This window comes from Podarcis bocagei, assembly GCF_964188305.1.
Source record: "Podarcis bocagei genome assembly, chromosome: 2".
Classification (NCBI taxonomy): domain Eukaryota; kingdom Metazoa; phylum Chordata; class Lepidosauria; order Squamata; family Lacertidae; genus Podarcis; species Podarcis bocagei.
Window position 1 is genome coordinate 95,762,463 of NC_138126.1, and position 26,630 is coordinate 95,789,092.

Here is a 26,630-nt window from a genome sequence, read left to right on the forward strand (position 1 = left end):
AATATTTGATTGGTGCAGCTTCTCACATCAATAACACAATAAATAAACCCATGAAATGTTGATTTCACAGCCACAGCATCATAAGAAAAAGCTCACGTAAGGCTGAATTGAATATTCCAATGGTGATTTTTGGTTTGAAATTGCATTTTTGATGTGGCCAAACTTTTAAAAAAAGAAAAAATACTTCACCACACAGCCATGTTTCAAAAGTCCCCCCCCCCCTTGGTATCATGACCTCTGTGCCATTCACTTCCTTTGCTCTCACAGTCCTTGGCCTTATTTGCTTTCAGTATCATTTAATGAGATTGCCTGTACCAACCCTTGTGATGTCATTCACAGTCATCTGTGTTGTCATCTTGTCAGACACAGTGGTGCTGTGACATAATCCACAAAAATGACATGCATGGTCACAATCAAGCATGCTGAAGAACAGTGCAACAATGTAAACAACATTTGAAAGCAATCATTGATGGCTGCAGCCAACTAAGTTGTACTCAGAGTAGACCCATTGACACAATTGGCCCTAAGTTCGCAGTGTTCATTGACTTCAGTGGGTCTCCTCTCAGTGGGACTAGTATTGACTACAACCCTGAATCAGAGGGCACTCAAAAAGCACAGGGCCTGAGTATGCAAGATTTGGCTCAGCTCTATGCTCACACTAGAAAACTAAAATATTGCAATAATGGGTGATGGGATTCATTACTTGTGCTTTCTTAGAGGGAGATCTTCTCAGGAAACATAGAAGTGACCTGTTGTTTGTTTGGCCCTTTATGTCTCAAGTGTTCTTGTGTGTGTGGTAATGTGCTGTGACACTGATTGTTGATGTGCCACAAAAGATACAGGGTAGTTTCTGATACACACCCTCTGAAGCAGATTGCCGGGGGGTGGGGGGGCAGCAGCTACAGAATGGGGTGGGGGAAAGTGGAGTATAGATAGATGAATCTGTCAATTTCAGTTTCTGTCAGTTTTGTTTGTTTGTGTCTTTAATTCAGTTCTCTAAATTTCTGTGTCCATTTGTAATTTTTTTTAAAAAAATCATTGTGGAAATTCATCAGTGAGTTTTTGTTTGTTTGTTTGTTTGCTTGCTGTATTTATATCCCATCTATTTTCTCCAAGGAGCTCAAGCAGGGTGTAAATGGTTCTCCCCCTCCTCATTAAATCCCCACAGCAACCCTGTGACATAGTGTAGGCTGAGAGATGAAGGGACTAGCCCAAGGTTACCCAGTGAGGTTCATGGCCAAGTAGGAATTTGAACCCTAGTCTCCCCCATAGTGTAAGCACTACACCACATGTCTGTATGTAATCTCCCTAAATATACAATATTTTTGAAAAGTAATTTCACTAATATGTATTAATTCCAGTAATATGTGCATTCATGAGCACACATTACCTCATACATACATTTCTGTATGCCTTACTTGACTGAAGAATGGCATTACACAATTCAGAGAAGTACAGATATTGAAGGGGGGCTGGCTGTGTTTCAGACCATGGGTTGTTATGGAAAGTGGAAATTAGGTAAAGGGACCCCTGACCATTAGGTCCAGTCATGACCAACTCTGGGGTTGCGGCGCTCATCTCACTTTATTGGCCGTGAGAGCCAGCGTACCGCTTCCGGGTCATGTGGCCAGCATGACTAAGCCACTTCTGGCAAAACCAGAGCAGCGCATGGAAACGCCGTTTACCTTCCCACCGGAGAGTGGTACCTATTTCTCTAATTGCACTTTGATGTGCTTTCGAATTGCTAGGTTGGCAGGAACAGGGGCTGAGCAGCAAGAGCTCACCCCATCATGGGGATTCAAACCGTCGACCTTCTGATCGGCAAGTCCTAGGCTCTGTGGTTTAACCCACAGCGCCACCCGCGTCCCTGAAATTAGGTAGGTAGGTTCACCTTTAAATGCAAACTGAATTGAATTTCTTCCAAATTCCTGCTGTTGGGTGGGCACAGCCGGATGCCCCCCACCGGTTGGATGCTGAGCCATGCCACCTCAATGCCTCTAAGTTGGGGGGGGGATACTCAAAGGGGAACTCACCCAATATTTTGTGGCTTATTTCTGAAGAATGGAAAGGCACACCCTGGGTTTTTAGACATTGGTAGATTTCCCCCCCCCCCCATTTTTGCTGCAAGGCTGAATTTCAGCGATATCACTATACCAAAGTGAGGACCAGGATTTTCAGATTTCCTGGAAGATTCATTTCATCCCTCTCAGAACCTTGGTGTGTGTGTGTGTGTGTGTGTGTGTGTGTGTGTGTGTGTGTGTGTGTGTTTTAATGGCCCTGCTGGTGTGAGAGAGAACATCTTGAGCCCTTCCCTTTATGCCTCTGGTTTATTGTGCTCCGTACTGGGGTTATGACATAATAGCTATGCAAAACAGGGCCTCTTCCCCACCACCCCGTAAGTGAGTTTAAGTCTTCTAAGCCAAGGTTAACAATCTATATTTATGAGTGGTAGCCAGCTGCCTCAGTGTTTTCACATGTGTTTGTTAATGAACGGTAACCTATGGGTCAGGTTATTATGTAAATAACCATTGTCAAGGGTAAAGGTGAAGAACCCAGTAATGAGTTGTGTCTCTCCATTTCTCTCTCAGGCCTCTAATGAATACTGGATATTGCCATTCATATGGATTTCTTTTTCTTTATTTCTTTTTTTAAAAAAACCACCAAAAAAACCCCACACCAAACCTCTCATTTTATCTGAATTGCGCAAATGGCGGGGGGGGGGGGAGAGAAAGGGAGAGAGAGACATGAGGGAAACCTAAATTTGTAATTAACTTAAAACTCTGTGATTGCTCTCCTCCTTCAGCGCATCCACATCCATGTCCTCAGCTGGAATTAGTTACATATAATCTGGCAGCCCAAGGTTTGGACAAACTCAACCCTCCTGCCTCCCCCACTCCCCCTCCCCTGTCCACACCTATGTTTCCAGGCCTGCCGAGCAGAATTTAACCATTTCTTTTAAGTTTCTGCAGCTTTTGCTTTAGATGCCCACACATCAACAGCCTGCATCTTTGCAGATAATACTTAACTGTGAAGCACAGCCGGCAAGCCATCTAACAGGCTTTTCCATTAGAGAGGTTAACAGCAAACCTTGCCTGTGCAGGATTACTGACAGAGTGTGAACAGAAGGTGTAGCCTCATTGCATATGCTTTTTAATATCATACCACAGTTGGCGAGGAGGATTGAAGAGGTGCAGCGGTGGGGGGGGCACAGCTGACTTTAGCTCTTGGATATCTGATTCCTCACATCACTGTGATAAAAAAGAGACGATGACAACCCTTGCTCAGTTTATATAGAAATCCACCTGCAGCAGCATAAGTTTATCAGAGCTGGGGACGGGTCATGGTTAGTATTCATGGTCAGTACATTCTCTGTCCTGCATCTGGGTTGTGTTATCTAATGTAAGGGTATAGGTTGTGAATGAGAAAAAATAGTGTTGTCAGCTGAATCCACTGTTTATGCTGGCTCAAAGTCTATGTGAATATTGGAACATTTTTTTAAAAAAAGATCCCTCTTGGACAAGACTGAATCTGTCAAATGTCCTGTTTCCAAAACTGGGGACCCAAATACTCCCAGGAAACCTATAGACATGGCATGGAAGAAGCAGCCATCTCCTGGTTTTTGCTCCTACCCCAAATGGCACTCAGAGACACAATGATTCTGAACTGGATGGTTCCATAAGCTAATATGGTGAATGGCCACTGATGGACCTTCACCTTCATCTATTTACATCATGCACTTTAAAAACCACCTAAGCTAGTGGCCGCCACTACATCTTTACTTTAATTGCCTTTTTTAAAAAACTGCATATACAGTGGTACCTTGGGTTACAGACGCTTCGGGTTACAGATGCTTCAGGTTACAGACTCCGCTAACACAGAAATATTACCTCAAGTTAAGAACTTTGCTTCAGGTTGAGAACAGAAATCGCGTGGCAGCGGCAGCGGAAGGCCCCATTAGCTAAATTGGTACCTCAGGTTAAGAACAGTTTCAGGTTACCAGATTTTTTTCAATGAATCCAGGGACACTTTCCAACTTCAATAGGAATTATAGGGTTTTGTATGGGGACTTATTTGTAAATCCGGGGACTGTCCCCAGGAAACAGGGATGTCTGGTAACCTTACATTAGCTAAAGTGGTACCTCAGGTTAAGAACAGTTTCAGGTTAAGAACAGACCTCCAGAACGAATTAAGTTCTTAATCTGAGGTACCACTGTATACATACACATATGCCCTGTAGCTGGCAGGACAAAGCTGCAGAGCTGTCCCCCCAACAATGACATCGCTGCATCTACCTGGCCAGCGCTGGAATGGGGATGGGCAGAGAGGCTGCAAGGGCAGGGCTGTGGGCACCAGATTGGCTCTGCTGGTGAGTCCACACAACCCCGACCCTTCCACCACCCTACCCCACCTCAACGCCACCCAAGCAAGTGGTGGCAATGCCAGTGTCAGGAAGGAGGCTCTGCCCTGCACCAGACACTGCTGCATTCACACACACACACACACACACACACACACACACACACGAAAAAGACCTGCAGTTCATAGTGTACAGTTCAAGTAAGGTAACCTGACAGTCACAGAACTGTAAGCTGGCAAAGAGTAGCACACAGAAGTTAGCATTGTGGCCTTGGGCGGAAAATAAATGATGACCCACCTAGTTGTTTAAAAAGAGTGGCAAAAATGGCTCCCCTGATGAATTGAAGACAACTTGGGAGGAAATCAGAACTGGATCTTTATGTGAAATGACTGTGAGCTCAGTTCTGGTATGAAAACAAACCCTGGGGAAATCTTGCATGTGGAAGCACCTTATTCCTTCATTCTATGTGTACACATGCTCTCCCCAAACCACTCTTTTGCTCCTGGCTCTGGTTGGTGGATAATGAAGCTCTTTCAGAAAACTAAGTCAACGCCCCCCCCCATGAAACCTGGAGCCTCCCCACCCCTCTCTAAAACATTACAGACCCCAAGAACGCATGGGGTGTCCCTTCCACCAGATGATGGCTGTTCCATTGCTCTGCTGATACAACAGACACCCCCATTTCTGTGTGGCTGTATATATATATGTGTGTGTGTGTGTGTGTGTGTATATATGAGACTATTTTATTTCGGCAAGAGTATAACAAGGTTAGATGTGTGTAAGGGGGCACCTGTATTACAGCTAATGGAGCCATTGGTTTGATTCAGTGTTTGCAGAGGGGGCAGAAAGGAGGACGTTTGCATGAACTGCATGTGCGAGGCTTATTTTAGCCATTTGAATAATGTGATGTTGCCACTAGGGTGTCTGTGCAAACGAGTTCTCATATCTCCCAGGCTTTCCAGGTCCAATAAAAGCAAAATATGAATGATGGTCTGACTTGCTCAGCCTCTGCTTTTTGCTTTTATGATTGAGAAATAGTCGCTGAAATTGTCAATAACAATAAATAAAATCAAGCCGCCTTGTTATACGAGGAAGGAAGGGGCGGGGGAGAAGACTCCTTTCTTTGCTGACACCCCATTTTGTTCTTTTTTGGCATGATATGTGTGGCTAAGCACACATACAGAGACACAAAATTGAGAGTTTCCAGGGAGATGGGATGGGGCTGGTTATAGCCACTTCTGCATCTTTTATGCTGGTTTAAATCCACTTACAGATATGTTGCAGTCAGAGGCAGACATTTTTTAACCAGTAATTGTCTTGTATACAAGCGTCTGTCTATGTCACCAAAAGATCTCACTTAAGAAAATAAATGTGCTTTTCATCTCTGGTTGGCAGGAGTGAGGCTGTTTGGGAGGAGGGTAATTGGGGTTCTTTTCCAGTCTGATAACCAAGACAAATTAGGGGTCATGGTTTGAGTTGGGGAGGGCACTCTTCCTTTCTTTATTGTCTTTTATTCCAATTTTTGTACTTTATCTTGTTTTCGTAAAATATCCCGGAACCTTTGCTGAAGGGCATTATATCATTTTTTTTATTCCCCCTCTAAAAAGTCATCAGTAATTACCCAGAAATAATTTACAAAGGAAATTTACAAAGGCTCCATGGCTACTGAAGAGATCCATATATTGTGAGGCGGCAGGGGGGGGGTAAATTGGCTTTGGATGTGCCATAGTGCCTTTGGCTTCCAGGGCCTATCATTTTCCCTCTCTCCAGTCCTGAGAAAAGAGACTACTCTTAGGCCAGGAGTAGCTAATGCCTTCTATATGTTGCTGGACTGCAGCTCCCATTATCCTTGACTGTTGACCGTGCTGCCTGGGGTTGATGGGAGATGCAGTCCAGTAACATCAAGAGTACACTATGTTATGGTGATTTTTTGCAATTGTGGGGGGGGGGGCAATTGCATCTTGTATGGTTGAGCACATGGTCTCATAGTAGAACAATACTGGTTGAGTATCCTGAACATGCTTTGTCCCATGATCTAGACACATGTCGACGGGACTGGTATGCGCATGAACATCTGCAGTAAAGTCACCACAAAAGTACAAAGCCAACATTAGGAAATTGTTTTGCTTATGTGGGTCACTTGTGATTAGACTTCCCAGTTCCACTCAGTAAATCTTTATGAATTATCTCAAGGTGAGAGTGTGTTCATTTGGGGTGGGGTGGGGGTGCTTCTTCTTTCTTTCTTTCTTTCTTTCTTTCTTTCTTTCTTTCTTTCTTTCTTTCTTTCTTTCTTTTGACTTTCAGGAAACTGGGCAATGCATAAAAGTTGCAAAGGCCACCTGTGGCAGATTAATGTCAGTTCTCATTTCATCCCCTGGAGAATTTTCACACATTGCACCCTAAGGGGTGCATTGACATTCATAGCTCCTCCAGGGGTAGAAACATATGGAGACTCCACGGGGACAAACTTCATGATCTGAATTACCAATCAGTGTGCGTCTCGAGGCTCAGCTGTGGAAAGACTTGCAGATAACAAGACTTCATGCTTCTGCAATTCTCATTTTAATCTGTCTGTTACTAAATATGGTTTCGCTGTCACTCAAGTCTCGGGGAGCAGCTTACTCATCCGTTTTGCTGGTGTAGCCCCATTAGAGTTTATGCGGCTACGCGGCAGCAAGTGATCAATGATCTCTTTGCCCCAACAGAAAAGTGATTTTATGTCGTTTCCACGTTATTTAAAACCCCAAGATTTTCCGTTTGCTGCCGTATTCACATCAGCCAAGGAGTCCAAAGCCAAAAGCACAATACCATTTCTGTACATAACTGGAGTGGACCACCTGTACATTATTGAGGTGGGGCACTGCTTGCACCTGGGGGAAGGGCGAACAGGACAGGACAGGGCATGATGGAAGTCACAGCAGGTAAGGAAATGAAAGAGGAGTGCTGGGCCACAGCATGGAAAGTGCCCAGCTATGGCTTTGCCCAGCACTCCTCCTGACACGGTCAGCTCGGTAGCTTCTCTGACCATGAAGATGCTACAGTTAAATTCCAGGTGCTCCTACAATGGTGCCCTTGAGGACTTCCCTCACCACCCATGAAACCTCTTCAGCCCCTGGCTCACTGCCCACTTTGCGTGAGGTACCAAGGCCTGTTTCAAACTACATACAGCTAATGGAGGAAGTGGAGAAACTTTTCTCTTTCTCATTTTCTCTTTCACCTCTCTCTGTTTTATTTAATTATTTTTCAAGGCAGGAAACAAGGAGAGAGTAGTACAGAAAGGGGTGTGATGTCACGAGACTAGGAGAAAACCAGAGTGGGGCAGGGAGGAGAAAGTAGAGTGCTAGTGGAGTCAGGAGGGGCAGTGACCTGGGGAATTTGGGAGAGAGCTGACCATAGGGGACAGTGCCCAGATCATGCCCCAAAATGTGCTCACAGGCCCCAAAGAGTTGGTAAGTTTTCTGCTTCCATAGTCAGAGGAGATTTCCATTAAGTTGCATGAGCACCCAGTACTACCTATGAGGAAATATCACCATGACAAAGGATGGTTCCCTAATACAACTGTTTCCATAGATATATAGACAAGAAGGTCGTATTATATATTATTATGTATGGTCAGCTTGCAACTGCAGCTTTCCTTTTCTCACCTTGCCCATGCACAGGTAATTTGGGATATACCTCTTAACGGAGGTGTGTTTCAACACATCTGACTGCCCAAAGCTGGCAAGATTTAGCAAAACAAAACAAACAAATGAACCAAAGCTACAAAATTATCAACAATGTGAAGCAGCCTTATACCTAGTCAGATTATTGGTACATATTAGAGGTTACTAGGAAAGGGTCTGAAATTAAAACTATCAGGATTGTGAGGCCGCTGTAGTATTGTAAGCTTGTGGGGATGGGCAGAAGGGGGGTCGTGGAGCAAAAATGATTGCAAATGATCCTTAATCGTCAGTGGTAAAAGCTGCACGCTCAGCCACACACCTGAACGCACAAAGGTATGGGGGTGCCTTACCTCCAATGCCCTCAGGCTACTGTTAATAACTTTGTGTGATTTAGCAGGTTTTAAACTGCATTCAATTGAACGTGCTTAGACATTCTTCCACATGGTCCATAACCCTGACATGACGCGATTCTCTTTTGTGGGGAAGTTACTAAGCACTTCAAAACCCTCTTCAAACCTTCCTGCTAATCATGGCAAGATCTGAAGAGCAGCAGAGCAGGGTGGAGCTTTGTGCATGTCCCTGTCCCACCCACAGTTAAGCCCTTGGTGTGCTTGGGGAAGTGCTTGAACTGTTGCCGCTGCTGTCACCACTAATTGTCTAATAACATAGAAGTCTTACTGAGGGGTAAACATGGAATCATTGTGCTGACAATCAGCCATTCTTTATTAGTTTGTGTGTGTGTGTGTATGTGAATCTAATATCATATGCAGCAGTCTACACCTCTGAAATATTGATACCTGAAATCTGTGAGGCGTGATGACAGCAGTCACCAAGTTTGGTGCCTTCTGTATGCAAACCATGGGCTCCATCACTAAAGTGGCACTGTTCCTGGTGGGATGTTTTCTGAACCTGCAGATAGCTAAGAGAATGTATAGTGCAAACAATATTTCTAAATGACTGGTTTTATTTTGTTTTTTAAAAAACGAAAATATGACAATGGCAATAACTTTTAGGTGCATGCAATAGCCCTCAAATCTTATCTCTTGATAGAAGACAAAGCCATCTGAATCAAGTTCTAGACAGAGGGAAAGTCCAGCCATTTAATTGCAACATAGAGCTTCTTTCCCCCTCCCCTGCCTCTTTTGATTGATTTGACAGGCAGAAATGCAACAGGTGAATCAGTAATGGGAAAAGTTTCACCTGCAGCTCTTGGAAACACAGGATCCCTGTTAGACTGAAAGATGGCAATCCTACAGAAAAGACTTGTTGCATACTCAACAGATAACGGCAGAAGATAAGTTTCCCTGTTTGGCTGTAAGGGAAACAGAAGAACACAATTCCAGTTTCAAGTTTTCTCCGAGGGTAAACAATAAAGGCAACTCTGCAGTGATCTCTAGTAGAATGAAATGGAGATAGTGGGCAGCCAGCTGGGTGTTTCATGGCTTGGCTCCACAGACTGCCTCTAGACCTGCCACCACCACTGCCTACAGATTACTCTCCCTGGATATGGAACTTCAGCAAATACAGAATTAGCCCTAGCTAAGTAATCTTGTTAGCATGATTCAGTGTTAAATGGATCTCGATTAAATGGGGCTTTATATCGTCCCAGCTGGAGATGATAAGCCTCTGGAAGAAAATGGCAGGAGAGGAGAGGAAATTGCTTTACTTCAGGCTGGGACATTTAACCCCATCAAACACTTTCCACTTCTTCTTTTCTGATCTTGTATCACTGTCATTTTCTAACTCCTCTGCCCACTGATCCAGTTTTCTGAAATTGCAGAGAGACCCATTTCAGGGATGAAAACTGGCCCATCTGTCCAACACTCCAGAAGTGCAAGGGGGACATGTAACTCCAGGCTTTAACAATTAAGTCTTCACAGGCCAGTCAAAGATCTGCTCCCAGCTCAGCCTTTCTTGGGGTTACTCCTAAATGCTAGCAGGGAGTGAGCAGGTGGTGGAGCAGCAGCAGCAAGAGGGGAGGAGTTTGGTTCAGTTTGCATCTAAAGGCAAATCTACCTGATCCATGCTTTCAGAGACACTGGGTCACTTTGAGGCAGTCATAGGAACAGAGGGTTGGAAGGGACCATGAGGGTCACCTGGTCCAACCCAAGCAATACAGGAATCTTTTGCCCAACGTGGGGCTTGAACCCACAATCCTGAGAGTCTCATTTTCTGCCAAATGAGCTACCCCAGCAGCTCACTCTCAATCTGGCCTATGTCACAGGCTTGTTTTGCAGATAAAATGAGAACTATGTACATTCACCACTTTGAGCTCCATGGTGGAAAAGCAGGATACACACCCACACCCCTGCAGCAGTAATATTGCAGGTAAACTGGTCCCAGTTGTTAAAGGCTTGTATACTAATACTAACACTGTGAACTTGGCCCAATAGAAAATTGGCCACCAGTGCAGATCTCTTATCTGCTGACAAGGTCTCATTCCTGTTAGTAATCATTCTGCAGCATTCTGCACTAACTGCAGCTTCTGGATCAAGTCCAAGGGAAGCCCTACACAGAGTGCTTTGCTCTGTTAGATAGTTATTAGATAGAACTTTCTGCATTTTTTATTATTTGCAATATATATTGTGGTAAGAAAGGCCTTCATTTGGAAACTGTAATTTAAGAATTAAAAACTGAGCTGAAATCTAACCAGCCAGCCATACATAATTTTATCTGGGTGCCGCCTTTTTCATAGTTAAACCATGCTCAAGGCGGTCTATAGCATGGCGGGGGGGGGGGGCTACATAAATGCAAACATAGCAAAATAAATGAAACATCAAGAAGTAGACAAGTCCAGGACTCACAGCCAAGATGGTCCTCTTTGTATCCAAGATGGAAAACATAGAATCACCCCTTTCATTTAACTGACGATCTTTGAAAACAGTAGAGGGGCAGGGGGAACTGTTGTCCATGGAAGAGATGGGGAATTCCAGATATTTGTTTGAGCTACAACTCCCATCATCCTTGCTTTGGCCATGCTGACCTGGGTTGATTGGATTTGGAGTCCACCAACATCTAGGGTGCGGGTGCAGGTTCTCCATCCCTGCTCTCTGGTCCCAGGTTAGGTGACAGCCTGTAAACAAGGCCTAGTTAAGGGAGGGAGATTGCAGGGAGGACATTCAGGACATTCCTCACAGTGAGGAACTTTTGAGGGGTATGCTGTTATTTCTCTACTTGCAGTATTTCTAAGATGTCTATTCTTTGCAATTGGTGTCAACCCATTTCCCCTCAAAATATAGATCCTTCTCATATAATTTGGCACAAAGGGAAACTGGGCGCATCTAATAAAACCTCTTAGTGAGATTGAGGCAGCGGATCTTCTCTCCTCCCCCCTCCCTCCATCACATTGACAGAAATATGATAAACATGCAATTACTTGAATTTATCCCTAAATATCCCATTTAAGGTAGATTTACATGCTTATGAAATTTCCCTGACGCGAATCCCGGCACTGAGAGAGCAATCCATGTTAACAATGGCTGCAAATAGATGAGAAATGATATAATCTATTGGAAATTTCCTTCATTATCCCCCTAATCAAGCCCTCTATTGGGCTCTTTTCAAAAGGCTGCTGGAGAAAAAGAAAATGTTCAAGTAAACCGATGCCGGAGATAATTAATTAACTTGCCATCATCATCGCTCACAGGCAGACTCAATATAAGAAAGAGGATGTGTCCTTCTCAATTACTAAGCAGCGGTTCGCTATTGTGAGGTGAACAGCTTGCAAAATGTGATGGGATAAATCACTTCACTAAACTTCAGGCTTTGTATTCATCAATGTCTGGGTACCTGACTGTTTCCTCTTGCTTGTTATTTCCCCTGGATTTTAGGTTAATGGTCACGATGTTTTAAGAACTGCCTTTTTTAAAAAATAAAATAAAGAACCATTAAAAGCACCACAGTGCAGTTCAAGAGTAGAGATGCAGGGGTTGAGTGCCTTAAAAACCAATACAGGGTTTTCTCCCCCCCCCCCACCTTAGATCTAGCGTACAACAAAACAGCTTTCACACCTGGCTAGCTACCCAATAGTTCCTCCTGCTGCGGACAGCACAGCTGCTGGTTTTCTTAAACATGTTGTCACCACATTCTACATTACCGGTTCTTGCGTTTACAAGCTGCTCCATATGTATGTAGTCCTCTGATCACCTGCCCCAGCCTGGCCTCCCAATAGCTTAGCTGATGCTGACTAGTCCTGTTAGGGTCATGGTACTGCAACTGGGCCCCCTCTCTACCTGCCAACCCACCAACCACGAAGGCTATAACAGGGAACTTCTTTATAGATACTTTCAAGGATATCCTTCTGTGACCCAAGCTCTTTAATAAGGAGTCAATCTTAAAAGGTGTCAAGTAAAGCACTGTTCCCTGTGTGTGGCCTGAGGGAGGCTGGTTATGAATAAAGCATACTTATTTACTTTAAGGAAAACTGAAAACATGCACTTGCAGTCTTTAGACACCCCTGGGCCTGTTCTTTAATCAGCTCCTGCTTGCGCTCTGCTGAATCCAAGTACTTGCCCCCTGCCTCCCATCTACGTAGGGCCAACTAAGTGTGATATTAAATGTATGAGTACATTTGACATGGTTAGGGTCCCCCCGCCTTCAAAAATTACATAACAGCCATAGGGGTCACCAGCCAAGGCAATGGGGGAGTCAATTGTTTTCCTTCCACTGTGGTCCTGTCACTACCACAACCACAGTGGCTGGGTGGGAAGCTTGCATTGGTGCCAAACAGAAACTTCCATTCCCAGAACTGATAGCAGCTTATCAGAGCAATTTTCATTAAGGGGGAGTTAATCCCTTTCTCATAGAAATATATGGTTCCAATCCTGATAAAGCCCCTATATATACTGCTGATATTTGGGGTGGGGGAGGATGACTACAGATGCTAAATGCATTCATGCATTTAACTTCATGTATTCTTTGGTCTTTGGAGTGAGTAATTCACTACATTGAGAGAATTAATTATTTTACAAAACAAACTATTATATCCCATGAGGTTTTCACCAGGGAATACAAAGGGATCTTCCACACCATTTACCCCCAAATCTGTGGCTTAAAATCACAAAACATCCAGGTCTGCTCTGTAGCAATCAGATTATTGTACAGTTACACCATACCGGACATCCCGTTAGAAGAAGAAGAAGAAGAAGAAGAGTTTGGATTTGATATCCCGCCTTTCACTCCCTTTAAGGAGTCTCAAAGCGGCTAACATTCTCCTTTCCCTTCCTCCCCCACAACAAACACTCTGTGAGGTGAGTGGGGCTGAGAGACTTCAAAGAAGTGTGACTGGCCCAAGGTCACCCAGCAGCTGCATGTGGAGGAGCGGAGACGCGAACCCGGTTCCCCAGATTACGAGACTACCGCTCTTAACCACTACACCACGTTAGGGGGTGTGCCCCAAAACATGTGAGATTGCTGCACCTCCAAGCATGTGTTTTTTGGCTCCGTGCTCTTGTGCAGGTGTGCACCCTGGTTTTTGGCCTCAACATGTTGGAACCATAGCTGTCAAACGTCCCTTATTTGGCGGGAAAGTCCCTTATCCCAGCACTGTGTCCCGCTGCTGTCCCTTATCGATGATGTCCCTTAAATTTCCCAGGTTTCAAAGGAAGCAGCTCCTCTCCAGGAGGGAGGCTCCAACTGTGTTGCTTGGCTGCGTTGCTCACCCAATAAGGAGTCTAAGAACAACTGCGGGGTGGAGCTTGCATGCCTTGTGCCGATCAAATCAGCTGCGTTGCCTGGGGACTCGCCTTTGCTCAGCACTTCCCAGCGGAGAGGTGACGGTGGTTTTCCTTGCTGCATCCCCTTTGCTGGGTTGCTGCGCTGTGGGAACCACCGCTTGAGGCTTCATTTGACTGCTAGCTGGGCTTTCTGCCTTTGGCTCGGAGGGGCTCAGAAGTTGAACATACCTGTGCTCTGAAAATCCCTTATTTTGGCTGCTGATCCCTTATTTTCGAGGCTGCTGGTCCCTTATTTCCAAATCTGTAAGTTGACAGCTATGGTTGGAACCTATGTTATACATGGCTATAAGCATGGGTGAAATCAAAAGGCACTTACGAACTCCAGACTGTGTGTGGAATAACAATCTCTATTTAGTCCTACCTGTGATTCCCTCTGCCACATTCGCGTGTAATTCTGTGCCTTGGATGACTGAATTATATTGTTTAGAACACATTCCAACCAGGTGAAAGGGCCTGAGGAGGTTGCGGATAAAAGTCAGTGAGGGGAGAGTGCATGGTCTAGAACAGTGTTTCCCAAATTGGGTCTCCAACTGCTTTTGGACTACAACACCCATCATCCCTAGCAAGACCAGTGGTCAGGGATGATAGGAATTGTAGTCAAAAAGCAACTGGAGACCCAAGTTTGGGAAACACTGGCCTATAAGTCTCAAGGGCCAGATGGAGAGGCCTGGAGGTTCTCCACCCCTGAGGTACACAAAGGGGTTAGCTCAGTGGTATGTCTGAACCTAGGACCGTGTCTTGTTTTACCCTAAACAGCCACAATCCCTTGATAGTGTTTCACCATGCTTTGCTGCTGGCTTTGTAATTGTGGGTTAATTAGGGTGAAAGAAACCACAGACCTGGGTTTGAACATAATGCTAAGCTATCTCCTTCACCGTTTGTTTACCTGCTCACATGAAGGGAGGAGCAAAGTGTTTGGGCTACATGTGCCAGTACACAGCTTGCACAGAGTAAGTTTTATTAAGCCAAGGTTTATAGCTTAGTAGCATTTCGTGCAAACACAACCAATGTTTCAAACACTTTATACATTCCTGGGGTTTTTGTCAAACACAAGAAGTTCTGTTTTCATTAAGCATTAAGCATCTTAACTTCACTCTGAGCTAAAGCAAGGAAATAAGCTGTATAATATTGAAAGCTTTGGTATTATAGCTCAGTGTGGTTTCTTCGCTTTCCCCCGCTCCTTCTTGTTTCAAGAACATATTGTTCTCCCCCACAAAAAAATGGCTCTTTCCTCCTGGCTGGCTTTAATGATAAATAATATCTAATGTTATCACAATGCTCCAGGCTAATATCTAATAACTCAGAATCTTATCTAGTTCCCTAGAGCTAAAGACAAAATTCATATCAAAATTGTGTTTGATGAACTTCCCTTCTTTCTTTGGGAAATATCCATAAGCAATTTACCCGTTCCTGTCAGTTAAATGCCTGCAAATTACCTTTGGCTCATGAGCAGGATTTATCCATTTCAAATTGCACTCGTTCTTCTTTTTGTTTGGTATTTTTAATCACATACGCCATTGTTTCACAATCAGGGGCAGACACTCAGTAGACCAGGCATGGGAACCTGCCACCCTCCAGATGTTGTTGGAGTTATAGTCCAGCAGCATCTGGGGGGTGCAGGATCCTCACCCCTGCAGTGGAACCTGGTGTTTCTCCACAGCACCATGAGAAATGTTGTTTATTTGATTTATCTACAATATTTATATACTACTGTTCATCAAAAATTGATTCCAGAGTGGTTCATAATGATAAAAATCACGGACCACCTGCTGCCAGATAAGCACATGTCCAAGACAAAGAACAGATATGAGGAATAGCTGAGGGAGTTGGGTATGTTGAGCCTGAAGAAGAGAGGCTGACTGAGAGGAGATATGATAGCCATCTTCAGATATCTGAAGGACTGTCAAATGGAAGAGGGAGCAAGCTTGTTTCCTCCTGCTCTGGAGGGTAGGACTTAAACCAATAGCTTCAAGTTACAAGAAAGGAGATTCCGACTAAATATCAGGAAGAACTTTCTGCCAGAAATAGATGTTTGACAGTGGAACGGACTACCTCTGGAGGTTGTGGGATCTTCTTCCTTGGAGGTTTCCAAGCAGAGTTTGGATGGCCGTCTGTCATGGATTATCTAATTGAGATTTGTGGACACCGGGGGTGGGGAGACTCTTTCCCAGATCCAGCTCTGATTGCAATGACATCAGTCTTGCAAGCCACAAAGTTTATCCCCAGCTAGTGGGGTTCAAGCTTGGTGCTGAAAGAATGAATCCAGGCTGCAGCGGGCTAAGGAGGCCTGAGTAAATGTAAGGCTGGGTCAAGCAAAAGTGCTCAAGCGGAGTCAGGATGGCCAGATGCAAATGAGGACGCAGCTCTTATGTAACAAACACTACAGTCCTCTCCCACAAATAGCCTTACTGAATATTTACAATGACTAAGTAGGTAAAGTAATACTCAAAAGCTTTGTTACTATTGTTATGAGTTTGTGATGGGTAGGATATGTGCCTGAGCCCCCTTCTAATACCTGGATCCAGCACAATTCCTAGAAAAACCAGGCTAGCTTCCTGGTGAGGTAATGGCCCCCCAAGTATGGGCTATTAAGGTAACAAAGGAAGTGGCTCTGTGCCCTCTTCTTGATGAGCTGCCACCTGCCAAAACTGCCTCTTCTATGCAACTTTTAAAGGCGTGGCAACCTTATCCTCTTCTGTATCTGATTGTTTTATGTGGGCATGTTCGTTTTAACTATTTTTTAATTGATAATGGAATAGATATTTGTATAAACCACTCAGAGGTTTTACTGCAGTCAAGCAGTATATAAATTTTGTTAAATAAATACTGTATTTTTTGCACCATAACACTCACTTTTTTCCTCCTAGAAAGTAAGGGGAAATGTCTGTGCGTGTTATGGAGGAAATGCCTACGGGTGGCATGCCTACGGATTTTCCTCCTCTAAAAACTATGTGCGTGTTATGGTCGGGTGCGTGTTATAGAGCGAAAAATACGGTAAATGTTGGGAGGGTAGGGAGCATCTAGGACAAGGAAGAACACTGGTAGCTAGTTCAAAGAATCATAGAACTGTAGAGTTGGGAGGGACCCTGCTATGCAGAAGTCTCAACACATGGTCCCCCATCCAATTTGAAACCATACAGGCCCCTGATTAGATTTGCAAATATGTTAGCAGTGGACAAAGATGGCTGTGACATCTGGGCAATTACTTACGTTTTGAAATGTCCCTGCAGAGGATGTGTTGTGTGAACCAGACCAACACCACTACGCCGCCATGTTTTGTATCTATGAGTAGGAATGGAGGAGAAATTCCACTCAGTTCACTCCTAAAGGCAAACTATGGTCCGCAGGCTGGATATGGCCCGAGGGGGTTGTTAAACTGGCCCCTGGCCCTTGCTGCCCACTCAGTCAGTCCCCGCATGGAGCTAAACCACCATGGCAGCTCCACTCGGGGACTGATTTCCAGGACGCAGCCACGGCTTCCAATAGGAAGCTGCAGACGTCTCCCCCCTCCCCATGGCTCCAAAAGCCAATGGGGAAAGAGTGGTGAGCATGTGCACATGTGCACTGGTGTGCGCATTCCCATGAGGGTGCCCACACGCTCCCGCGTGTGGGCGATCCAGCCCACCGGTGGAAAAGTTTGCCGACCCCTGCTATACTTTCTGGAGTGGGGAATACATGAACTGAAACTCAGCCATCCTTCAAAATTCACACTTCTTCAAATTTTGCAGTGCAGTACCCCAGCCAAGTAAAGTGTACAATAATGCACATACTAAGATAAAGTATGCACGACAATGTGCATAACAGTGAACATAACATACGAAAATGCACTATATAAGGGGCAATTGCTTTTTAAAAAAATAATGGGCACATGAGAGCCAGTGTGGTGTAGTGGTTAAGAGCAGTGGACTCATAATCTGGTGAACTGGGTTCGATTCCCTGCTCCTCCACATGCAACTGCTGGGTGACCTTGGTCTAGTCACACTTCTTTGAAGTCTCTCAGCCTCACTCACCTCACAGAGTGTTTGTTGTGGGGGAGGAAGGGAAAGGAGAATGTTAGCCACTTTGAGACTCCTTAATGGGAGTGAAAAGCGGGATATCAAGTCCAAACTATATGAGGGAGGAAATGTATGCAGAAATTTGTATATTGGGAGACATTGGCATGAAACTGCTAGTGAAATTTCATGCAGTCTTGAAAAAACCAATCAAACTGATAGAGAACTCAAGACTGGAAGCATGACAGACTAAAATGGACAGATTTGCCCATCCCTGTGAGAGAGGGGGAAGTGTTTCTGGTCTCTCCAGCATTAGTACTTTCAGTTCATAGCATGAATACTTCACATGAACGCTGAGCAAGCGTGCATACCATGCCAGATGCACCTAATCCCAAAATGGTTGTGTGGTGGTCACAGGTTGCTGCCACCGTCCTGGTTGCTGCCCTGCTAAGCAGCCTTCCTAGCAAGTGAAATCCATTGGACTCAATGACAATTTGCTTTGGCATGAACACGGATAGGATAGCTCATCTCAGCTATCTGCCAATCTCCAATTCCCACCACCCTTCTGAGTAATACCCCTCCCCACCTTCTCACTATATAGAAGGATCTGGCAACTTCTGTTTCAGTGTATCTGAAGAAGTGTGCATGCACACGAAAGCTTATACCAAGAACTAACTTAGTTGGTCTTTAAGGTGCTACAGGAAGGAATTTTTTTTATTTTGACCACGGATAGGATTGTTCTGTACAATGTTTTCAGAAGTGTTGAGAAGGACACATATGTGAAAAGGGTTGGAGGAAAACACTGGCCAATGTGTAGAGATGCTGTCACATTAGGCTGAGCACCTCTTAAGCAAATGCTTAACTTAAAAGGGAGATCATAATCCCATTATCTTCAAGGAAGCTCCCTTTGTGCTTAAAGGTACATTACATACACAGCTGTTTTGTTCCTTTCCTCCCCCCCCTTTTTTTAGTGGCTCCTCTTGCAGAGCCGAGTCCCATTCAAGTCACCTTTCCTTCTCCATTTAGCTTTAACATGGCAGTGTGACATGCCAGCTCGAAATAGATCCTGAGTGAGGGAAGCTGCTCTTTTCATGGTCACCAGGCAACCATAAACAACCTGGCTGCTTCTTGTTGATTATTCTGGTGAGAAAAACCAATCTTCTCCTTCTCATTTTCATTCCGGAGAATGCTGAATTCAAAGTGATGATGCTGAAACTGTCATCTCACAAAATAGCTCCACAAATGCCTTAAAACAAAACAGCATCAAAGCATCAGCTTGTAAATACCTTTAACCTCTCTGTGGAATAAAAATCACCTCTTTTGTAAGCTATAATTCATCCCTTTGGCCTAAAAGCACTGGAAAAAAACCTTCCTAATCAGTCTCCTTTCTCACACTCCTTTATGCCACAGCAACTGCTTTGTATTCTTTCTTTTTTTAATGGAGCTGCTAATTAATTTTAAGCCTCTTTGTGTGAAAGCCTAAGAGAGCTGGATTTACCTAGTACTAGGGAGCCATCTGGTGCAAAAAGACTATTTCCTTGCCAAGCTATTCCTACTTACCTGAGGGGCAGATAGGAAGAGATGGGGGTTCTTTAAATCATGGGCAATATCCACTTGTCTTATTTTTTGTAATAATTAGGGTTGTTAGGTTGAGGCCTGAATAATGTAGGTTCTGGGGTAGATTGCTCTAGACTGGAGCCACTTGAATAGGCAGATGTTCTGAGGGCTTCATAGTACAGTGGTGGCTAGGTCATATCCTGCCAAACCTCTACAGATGTCAGATCAGTGCTTTGATCTAGTAATGTGATGGACAGCGGGTGATAAACTGAAGTTGTATCTTGACAGGGTGAAGATACTGTGCATAAGTGGTACCGATGTTTGGGAATTAGGTACATGCCCTGTTCTGGATTGAATTGCACTCCCCTTGAAAGAGCCAGTTTTGGAGATTGAGGAGAAATATCAGATCTCCATAGGACAGAAATCACAGTATGGTGCTTATTTTTTTGTAAACAGTTGCTCTTACAGCCCTCATTAGTGATACCATTATCCAAATGTAGAAAAAACAATAACACCAACTGTAAATCTCCATATTAGCTCAATGTTTTATTTTATTTTTCTTCTGTCTTTCAGCAACGAATAAACCATCAGATAAGTCCTTGCCAGAAGGCAGCCTTTGAAGGAGTCAAGAGCAGGTAGGGATTTCATCGAGTGCGACATCAAAGTGACAGGTTCACTTGTGTGTTTTATGATGACATGGGGGGCTCAAGAACTTCTTTGTCCTGTCATACTGTTTAATTTCCCATCATGATTTAGCCTGCAAGGTTTACCATTTTAGAATCGAGATAAAGGGCTGCTTACTAGCCGAATGGGAATTTTTAGCAAAAACATTTTTTATCATTTTGAAGATACCTGTTAGAGAAGGTGAGTTGGGAAAGCTCTCATTCATATTTCAAAGTGCACTGAGTCATTAACTTTGTGTATTTGGGTTTGATGTGGATACAAGAGACAATGTCGGGTTGAGGGCCTAGGTGCTGAACCACAGCATGATCTCTTGCTAGGAACTTCAAAGAGGAGTTCAAGTGAGACCCTCATATGCCAGGTTCTTCTTTCTCCCAACATCATGCTGGTTATCTGGACAATTTCATTATCATTATCACCAAAAGGTGAAAACCCACATCAATGCATGCAGCTGATTTTGCTTGTTCCCTTAATAGATGGGGGCTTGCTGTGCCTGCGCTCATTGCTCCCTCCTAACTATAAAGCCAGCCCCCCCCCCCCCCCGCTTACACATTAGACTAGATTCTGTATTGTGTGAATGGACCACTATATTCTTAGTGGTGCCCTTGGATGAAACTGTACCATGCAGAAGAAACTGTGCCATGTCTATTTATAGCCTGCAAAGCTAGATTCCTATGATCAGCATTCAGTTAGGAAAAACAAGTTTCTAGCCCTCACACATTGTGACTCACACATCACAGTCACAATGCAGAGCCTTTATATGGTAACAGGTAGGTAGGGATGGGGGAATAGATGAGCATCATGAAAGACTGTACATTGGGTGATTGTAGTTAAAGCTGTTCCGTGGCACAGCAAATACTTCTCCCAGCTCCTTCAAGAGTCAGTCGCAAAAGTAGAGTATTTTCCAGGTTTAGTTTTCCAGTTTCCTAGCTGGTGACATACCACAGCTTTAGATTCAGTGTGGCAAAATTATATTTTGGCTGTTCCTGTTATGGTAGGGCGGAATCAATGAGCTCAGTTACTCTGAGGTAAAAAGAGAGATGAGGCCCTCATTATTCAGGGGATCTCACACTCAGTTAGCTTTAACTCACTTCTGTGTCAGATTTGACCATTAATTCCACAGCAAACTGAATCAGACAGCCAAACAAGACACACCAATGCACATTTAAAAAGTCTTTCACCTCAGGATATGTGCTCATGTAACTAACTCTAGCTCTGTAGTAACCCCTCAGAGTAAGAGACAACTATTTGATTTGAATCTTGCAAGCAGTTTCTATCCTTGTGGGTTAAATGCTGCTTAGGCCATCTGGCCATCTTTTAAGTCTAAGGTTCCTGGATTTCCTAAAGCCCAACCAGCTGTATGTGTCATTTCAGGAAAGGGGTGTGAAGAGGAATAGGGATAACTAAGAGGTTTATCTGAGTAGTATCATTGAAAGCCACAATAAAAGTAGCTCAGCTAAGATGTACACAAGCATTCAGGAACAATGCCATCTAATCCAAGAGGATGCCAATGTGGTTAATGAGCAGAGTCAAGACAGCTATTAGAGGCAAAAAGTCTTCCTTCAGAAAATGGAAGTCTTGCCCAAATGAGAACAAAAATGAATGCAAAATTTTGCAAATAACTTGCAGGTAGACAATAAGGGCTGCAAAAAAAAAAAAAAATGAAGCGAAAAACAACCCTGAGGTTCTAAGACCAACAATACAAACGTTCTTTAAATACACTAAAAGCAGGGAACTGGCTAGGGAAGCAATTGGACTTCTGGATGACAAGGGAGTTGAAGGTGTAGTAAAGGAAAAAAAAGAGACCTCAGAGAAGCTGAATGAATTGCATCTGCCTTCACTATAGGTGACAAATTAAAATTAACAAATCACTGGGTATAGATGGCATCCTCCCCACAGTTCATACACATCTGATAAAGGCACCTGGGAGCTCTCCCTGTGGGTCCACAGGTGGGCACAGTTCCCATGGTGATACCAGCTGAGATGACTCTTGGTTAGAAGCTCAGCCTGTGTTTGCCACTCTCAGGATCAGCGTACTTCATGCCAACTTAACTTACCCTGGCGTAACTTATGCCAGCTTTCTGTGCTCGGGATAGCCCAAATGCTATAATTTAATGTGCATTTGTTTACATGGTTGTGCCATAGCACACGGCTGTTGTGTGTGCCTCTGTTTTAGGCAGAGTGTGTGGTGGGTGTGCCCGGGGCATGTGATGTGTTGTCTGTGCTGGTTAGCTGCTGCAATGGCCATTGCTACAGCTACTGTATAGGGTCTGTACCATTTGTTTGCATTCCTGTACTGACATGCACCATGGGGGTGGGTGAGGAATGTACCTGGGGTGTTTGTTTGCTTACCACATGCACCTCCTGCATTGGGTCTCCTTCTGCTGGGGTGAGAGGTTCAGCTTCTGTGAAGCAAAGAAAGAGAGGTGTTACTGAATGCTTGATAGTACCACAACCAGGATGCTATAAATTATACTTAATATTTTTACATAAGGGATGGCTTTTTAGGAGCACTCCTCGAGGTGCTAAAATGTGTCAAGGGAACTAGCCCTCAGATAAAAGAGATTTAGGATGTTACCAAATTATCACCAAAGCCCTGAGATAAATTGTGTTAGTGTGGTGGACAGAGGCACAAAAACAACAACCAGGTAATGGTGATTAAAATAAATAGCTTTAAAATACAAGATCATACCATTGCATTCAGTGTATAAAGAACTAGGGAACTGTGATTGTTTGAGGATAATTAATATGATTAGTGCTATGTATGTTGGGAATCAGATTCCTTACCTTCACCATGAATATTCATTGAAAGGGCAGTGGGAGTGAGAAAAAGCAATCTTCTACTACACTTTAACTCACCTCACTTATGAGTTTTGAGAGGGCGGTTAGTAAAAAGAGCTCTTCAGTGAGTAATCCTCATTAATTGTTCTCAAGTAAGGATCCCGGAAGATGCCTTTTCTGATTCAAGTGCTTCTGTTTTCTGTGCCTGCATTAGAACAAACATGACCAGTTGCTTACAACTATTGTAAACTGCCATGGAACACTGTAATCGAAAGGCAGCCTATAAATTGTTGTTGTTATATATTTATACCTTGCACATCTGGCTGGATTTCCCCAGCCACTCTGGGTGGCTTACAGCATATATTGAAACATAATAAAACTTGAAACATTTAAAACTTCCCAATACAGGGCTGCCTTCAGATGTCTTCTAAAAGTTATGTAGTTCTTTATCTCCTTGACATCTGAAGGGAGGGTGTGCCACTGCCGAGAAGGCCCTCTGCCTGGTTTCCTGTAACTTTGCTTCTTGCAGTGAGGGAACCAGCAGAAGACACTCGGAGGAGGACCTCAGTGTCCGGGCTGAACAATGGGTGTGGAGACCCTCCTTCAGGTATACTGGGCTGAGGCCATTTAGGGCATTAAAGGTCAGCACCAACACTTTGAATTGTGCTCAGAAACGTACTGGGAGCCAATGAAGATTCTTTAGGACCAGTGTTATATGGTCCTGGCGATCACTCCCAGTCATCAGTCTAGCTGCTGCATTCTGGATTAGTTGTAGTTTCCAAGTCACCTTCAAATGTATTTCCACATAGAGCGCATTTCAGTAGTCCAAGCAGGAGATAACCAGAGCATGCACCACTCTGGCAAGACAGACTGCAGGCAGGTAGGGTCTCAGCTGGCATACCAGGTGAAGCTGGTAGACAGCTGCCCTGGACACAGAGTTGACCTGAGCGTCCATTGACAGCATGAGTCCAAAATGACTCCCAGGCTGTGCACTTGGTCTTTCAGGGGCGCAGCCTTTCAGGACCAGGGAGTCCTCCATACCTGCCCACCCCCTGTCCCTCCAAAATGGTACTTCTGTCTTGTCAAGATTCATCCTCACTCTGTTAGCCGCCATCCATCCTCCAACCACCTCCAGACACTCACACAGGACCTTCGCTGGTTCTGATTTGAAGGAGAGGTAGAGCTGGGTATCATCCACATACTGATGAACACCCAGCCCAAACATTTACTACTGTGGATTGAGAAGAGGGAAGAGGCAAAAGCAGCCAAAGAAGGAATGAATGAATGAGAGCAGATTTGGACAATGTTTTTCTGTGGTTTGCAATTCCATTTAAGGTAAATACTCTGGCAAATGCTACCTGCAAATGTTGTAACAGAGTCCAGTGCTATTTTTACATTGCAATCCCAACCATGTTCACTCAAAGTAATTCCAATTCAGTTCAATGAGACATTCCATCAGGTATGTGAGCACAGGACTGCGATCAATAAAAAATTAATAAAATCAGCTCTGCGACAGAGCGGGCGGGCAAGGAATCAGGCAGGGAGGGAAGTGGTGTGAGAAGGGAGGTTAATTTATCCGTTCCCCCGGTTTTTGTTTCTCTCTTCCTAAAAAAATTCTCTCCAAGCATTTTCTGCCTGCCACACCATCCCTACAGATGAAAGTCTCAATATTTAGAACTCTTCAGGGCAAAAGTCACTTGGAGAAACAATTCTGAGTAAATTACAGTAAGTGGGGGGAAAGGGTTAAGCATCTCCGTCTTCTTCAGTTACTTCTTGATTCTACATTTCCCTCCTCTAAAAACATATTTCTTACCTTCTTTTAAAGTTCCACTACCAAAACCCCATATCTATTTGCAACGCTTAATCCACGCTGTGCCTGTAAACTTCATCCACTTTGGCCAAAAGGGGGAAAGGTTATAAGCTGTTTTTAGATTCCACATTATAATGAAAAGAGAACACAGAGCTTCATTTGGCTTGGAATCTGACACACAGATTGGTGAGAGCACAAAGTGACTGAGAAACATATATGAAAATTTAAAAGCAAACATATACAAGATGGATCTTGGGGTCCATGCACCCCACAAGCTTCAAGCAATATTTGTGATCCTAGGAACTAGAGAAGATGGGGAAAGTGCCCAGCAGTCTTAGAAGTTGCTGCTTGCCAGTAATTGGCAGTCCACACCTTACACAGACATTGTGTTGCATTATACACACGCACACAGTTTAGAATGAGAAATTTCAAGTCGAAGTCCATTGGCGCTTTTCTGCTTTCCCCTGCCTTTCTCTTTAATTCCCATTACTGTACAGACATGACAGAGAGGCACTTTTTCACAGAGTACCCATGTAGCAATGTAATGCCTTCAGTCACTTTCCCATTGAGGGCTGCAGTCCCTGGCTGATGGATGGGGCAAGGTTGTTGCAGACACATTCTATCCCATTATATTGCCCCGAGGTGATAAGTAAGCAACATGGAAGGGGATTGAAAAGGACCGAGAGATTCATTGTTCGAGAGGCAGAAGCACAGGGATACAAAGGGGCAGACGCAGTGGCAGAGACTTAAGACAGTGTGTGAATAAATAATAGAGTGGCAGGCGGGAACTGCCGCACTGTGAGAGAGACCCTGGCTCCTTCCATCTTGGAATGAGGTCACCACACTTTCCATTATCCAGGGAAGAGGGGTATATGTGTGCTTGCAGAAGTATGGCTGTGCAGAGAGACAGGACTGAACTTCTCTAGCTAGGCTTTAACTGGGTCCCTTTTTTCCTTTCTGCCATGCTGTGCCGCATATGCAGATTGTACCAGCAGTGCAGCAGTGAGGAAAATGATTATGCAGAACTCCCTCTAGGTATGAGCGCATACACAGACAGACAGATACAATCACACATACTCAGCCCCCCTCCTTTCGCTTCTATCATGGGGGGGGGTGGAGAAGGGAGACCAGAGGGACCAATGACTGGTACCAAAGGAAGAACACAGTCCCCATAAACATCAGCAGGGAAGCGCCGTTCGCATTGTTCTTTTCTTGCCCGCTGCCAGAGTCTGTCTGGTTTTAATAACCATAAATCAGCTCTGGCTCATGCACTCGCTCACGGTTCTTCGGAATGGGGAGTTGTGGGGGGGGGGGCAAGTTGGGAAACCTTGCCTAATGATAATAAAAAGGGAAATAAAAAAAAAGTCTCCAAGCTGCAAATGCGAGCAAGAGAAGAAGACAATAGCAAGATGGCTTTCTCTTCCCAGCTGCGGTTGAGAGCCTCTCTTCTGTGCCGCCATAAAGGAAGGGGAACTCAACTCTTTACAGCTTTGCCTGTCTGTTGGGTAAAGCAGCCCAGAGTGTGCAAAGCGGGGGGAGGGGGGATTAATTTGAGCCCAGCTCAAACCTGCAAATATCAACAGAGAGATGAGGGTGGGTGCGGGAGTGAGGTGTGCGAGCATATTGCTAATTCAGAGGCTTCTTTAAAGGGAGAAAGAAATTAATCAGTCATTAAGGCTTCAGGCAGAGGGGAATGAATTAACCATTTCAGGCACAGCTAGCTTTCGCTTGGCCAATTCATTAAAAGCATTGCTGAACTGTAAGCTGCCTTCCTCGCCACCACTTGGGACCCAGCCAAGGAAGTGGCTGGGCGTATTTATGAACAATCCCTCCCACATCTCCCAATGTAATAAGACAAGAAGGGAGGGAAAGGGCCCGCTTCTGTTGTTGTCCAATGTTTATTAGAATCATTTCTCTGCTCTCTGAGCTTGCTTCCTCCCCTCTCTTCCTGCTCTGCTCTTCAGCTGGTTTCCTAATGCCTACCAGTTGCACGGAGGTCACATCATGGCATCAGGTGGCCAGGGGGCACTGCAGACACTCCAGGAGTGTCTACAG

The 26,630-nt window shown here is 44.4% G+C and overlaps 1 protein-coding gene across 5 annotated transcripts in view; it reads left to right on the forward strand.

Moving 5' to 3' along the window:
• TNRC6C (trinucleotide repeat containing adaptor 6C) overlaps positions 1-26,630 on the forward strand; it is a 432,408-nt gene that overhangs the window by 128,499 nt on the left and 277,279 nt on the right. For all 5 annotated transcript variants that reach the window (XM_081185339.1, XM_081185338.1, XM_081185344.1 and 2 more), the window contains exon 3: positions 19,877-19,938. In XM_081185339.1, coding sequence (XP_081041465.1) covers positions 19,877-19,938 — 62 coding nt within the window. The remainder of the gene's footprint in view (positions 1-19,876; positions 19,939-26,630) is intronic.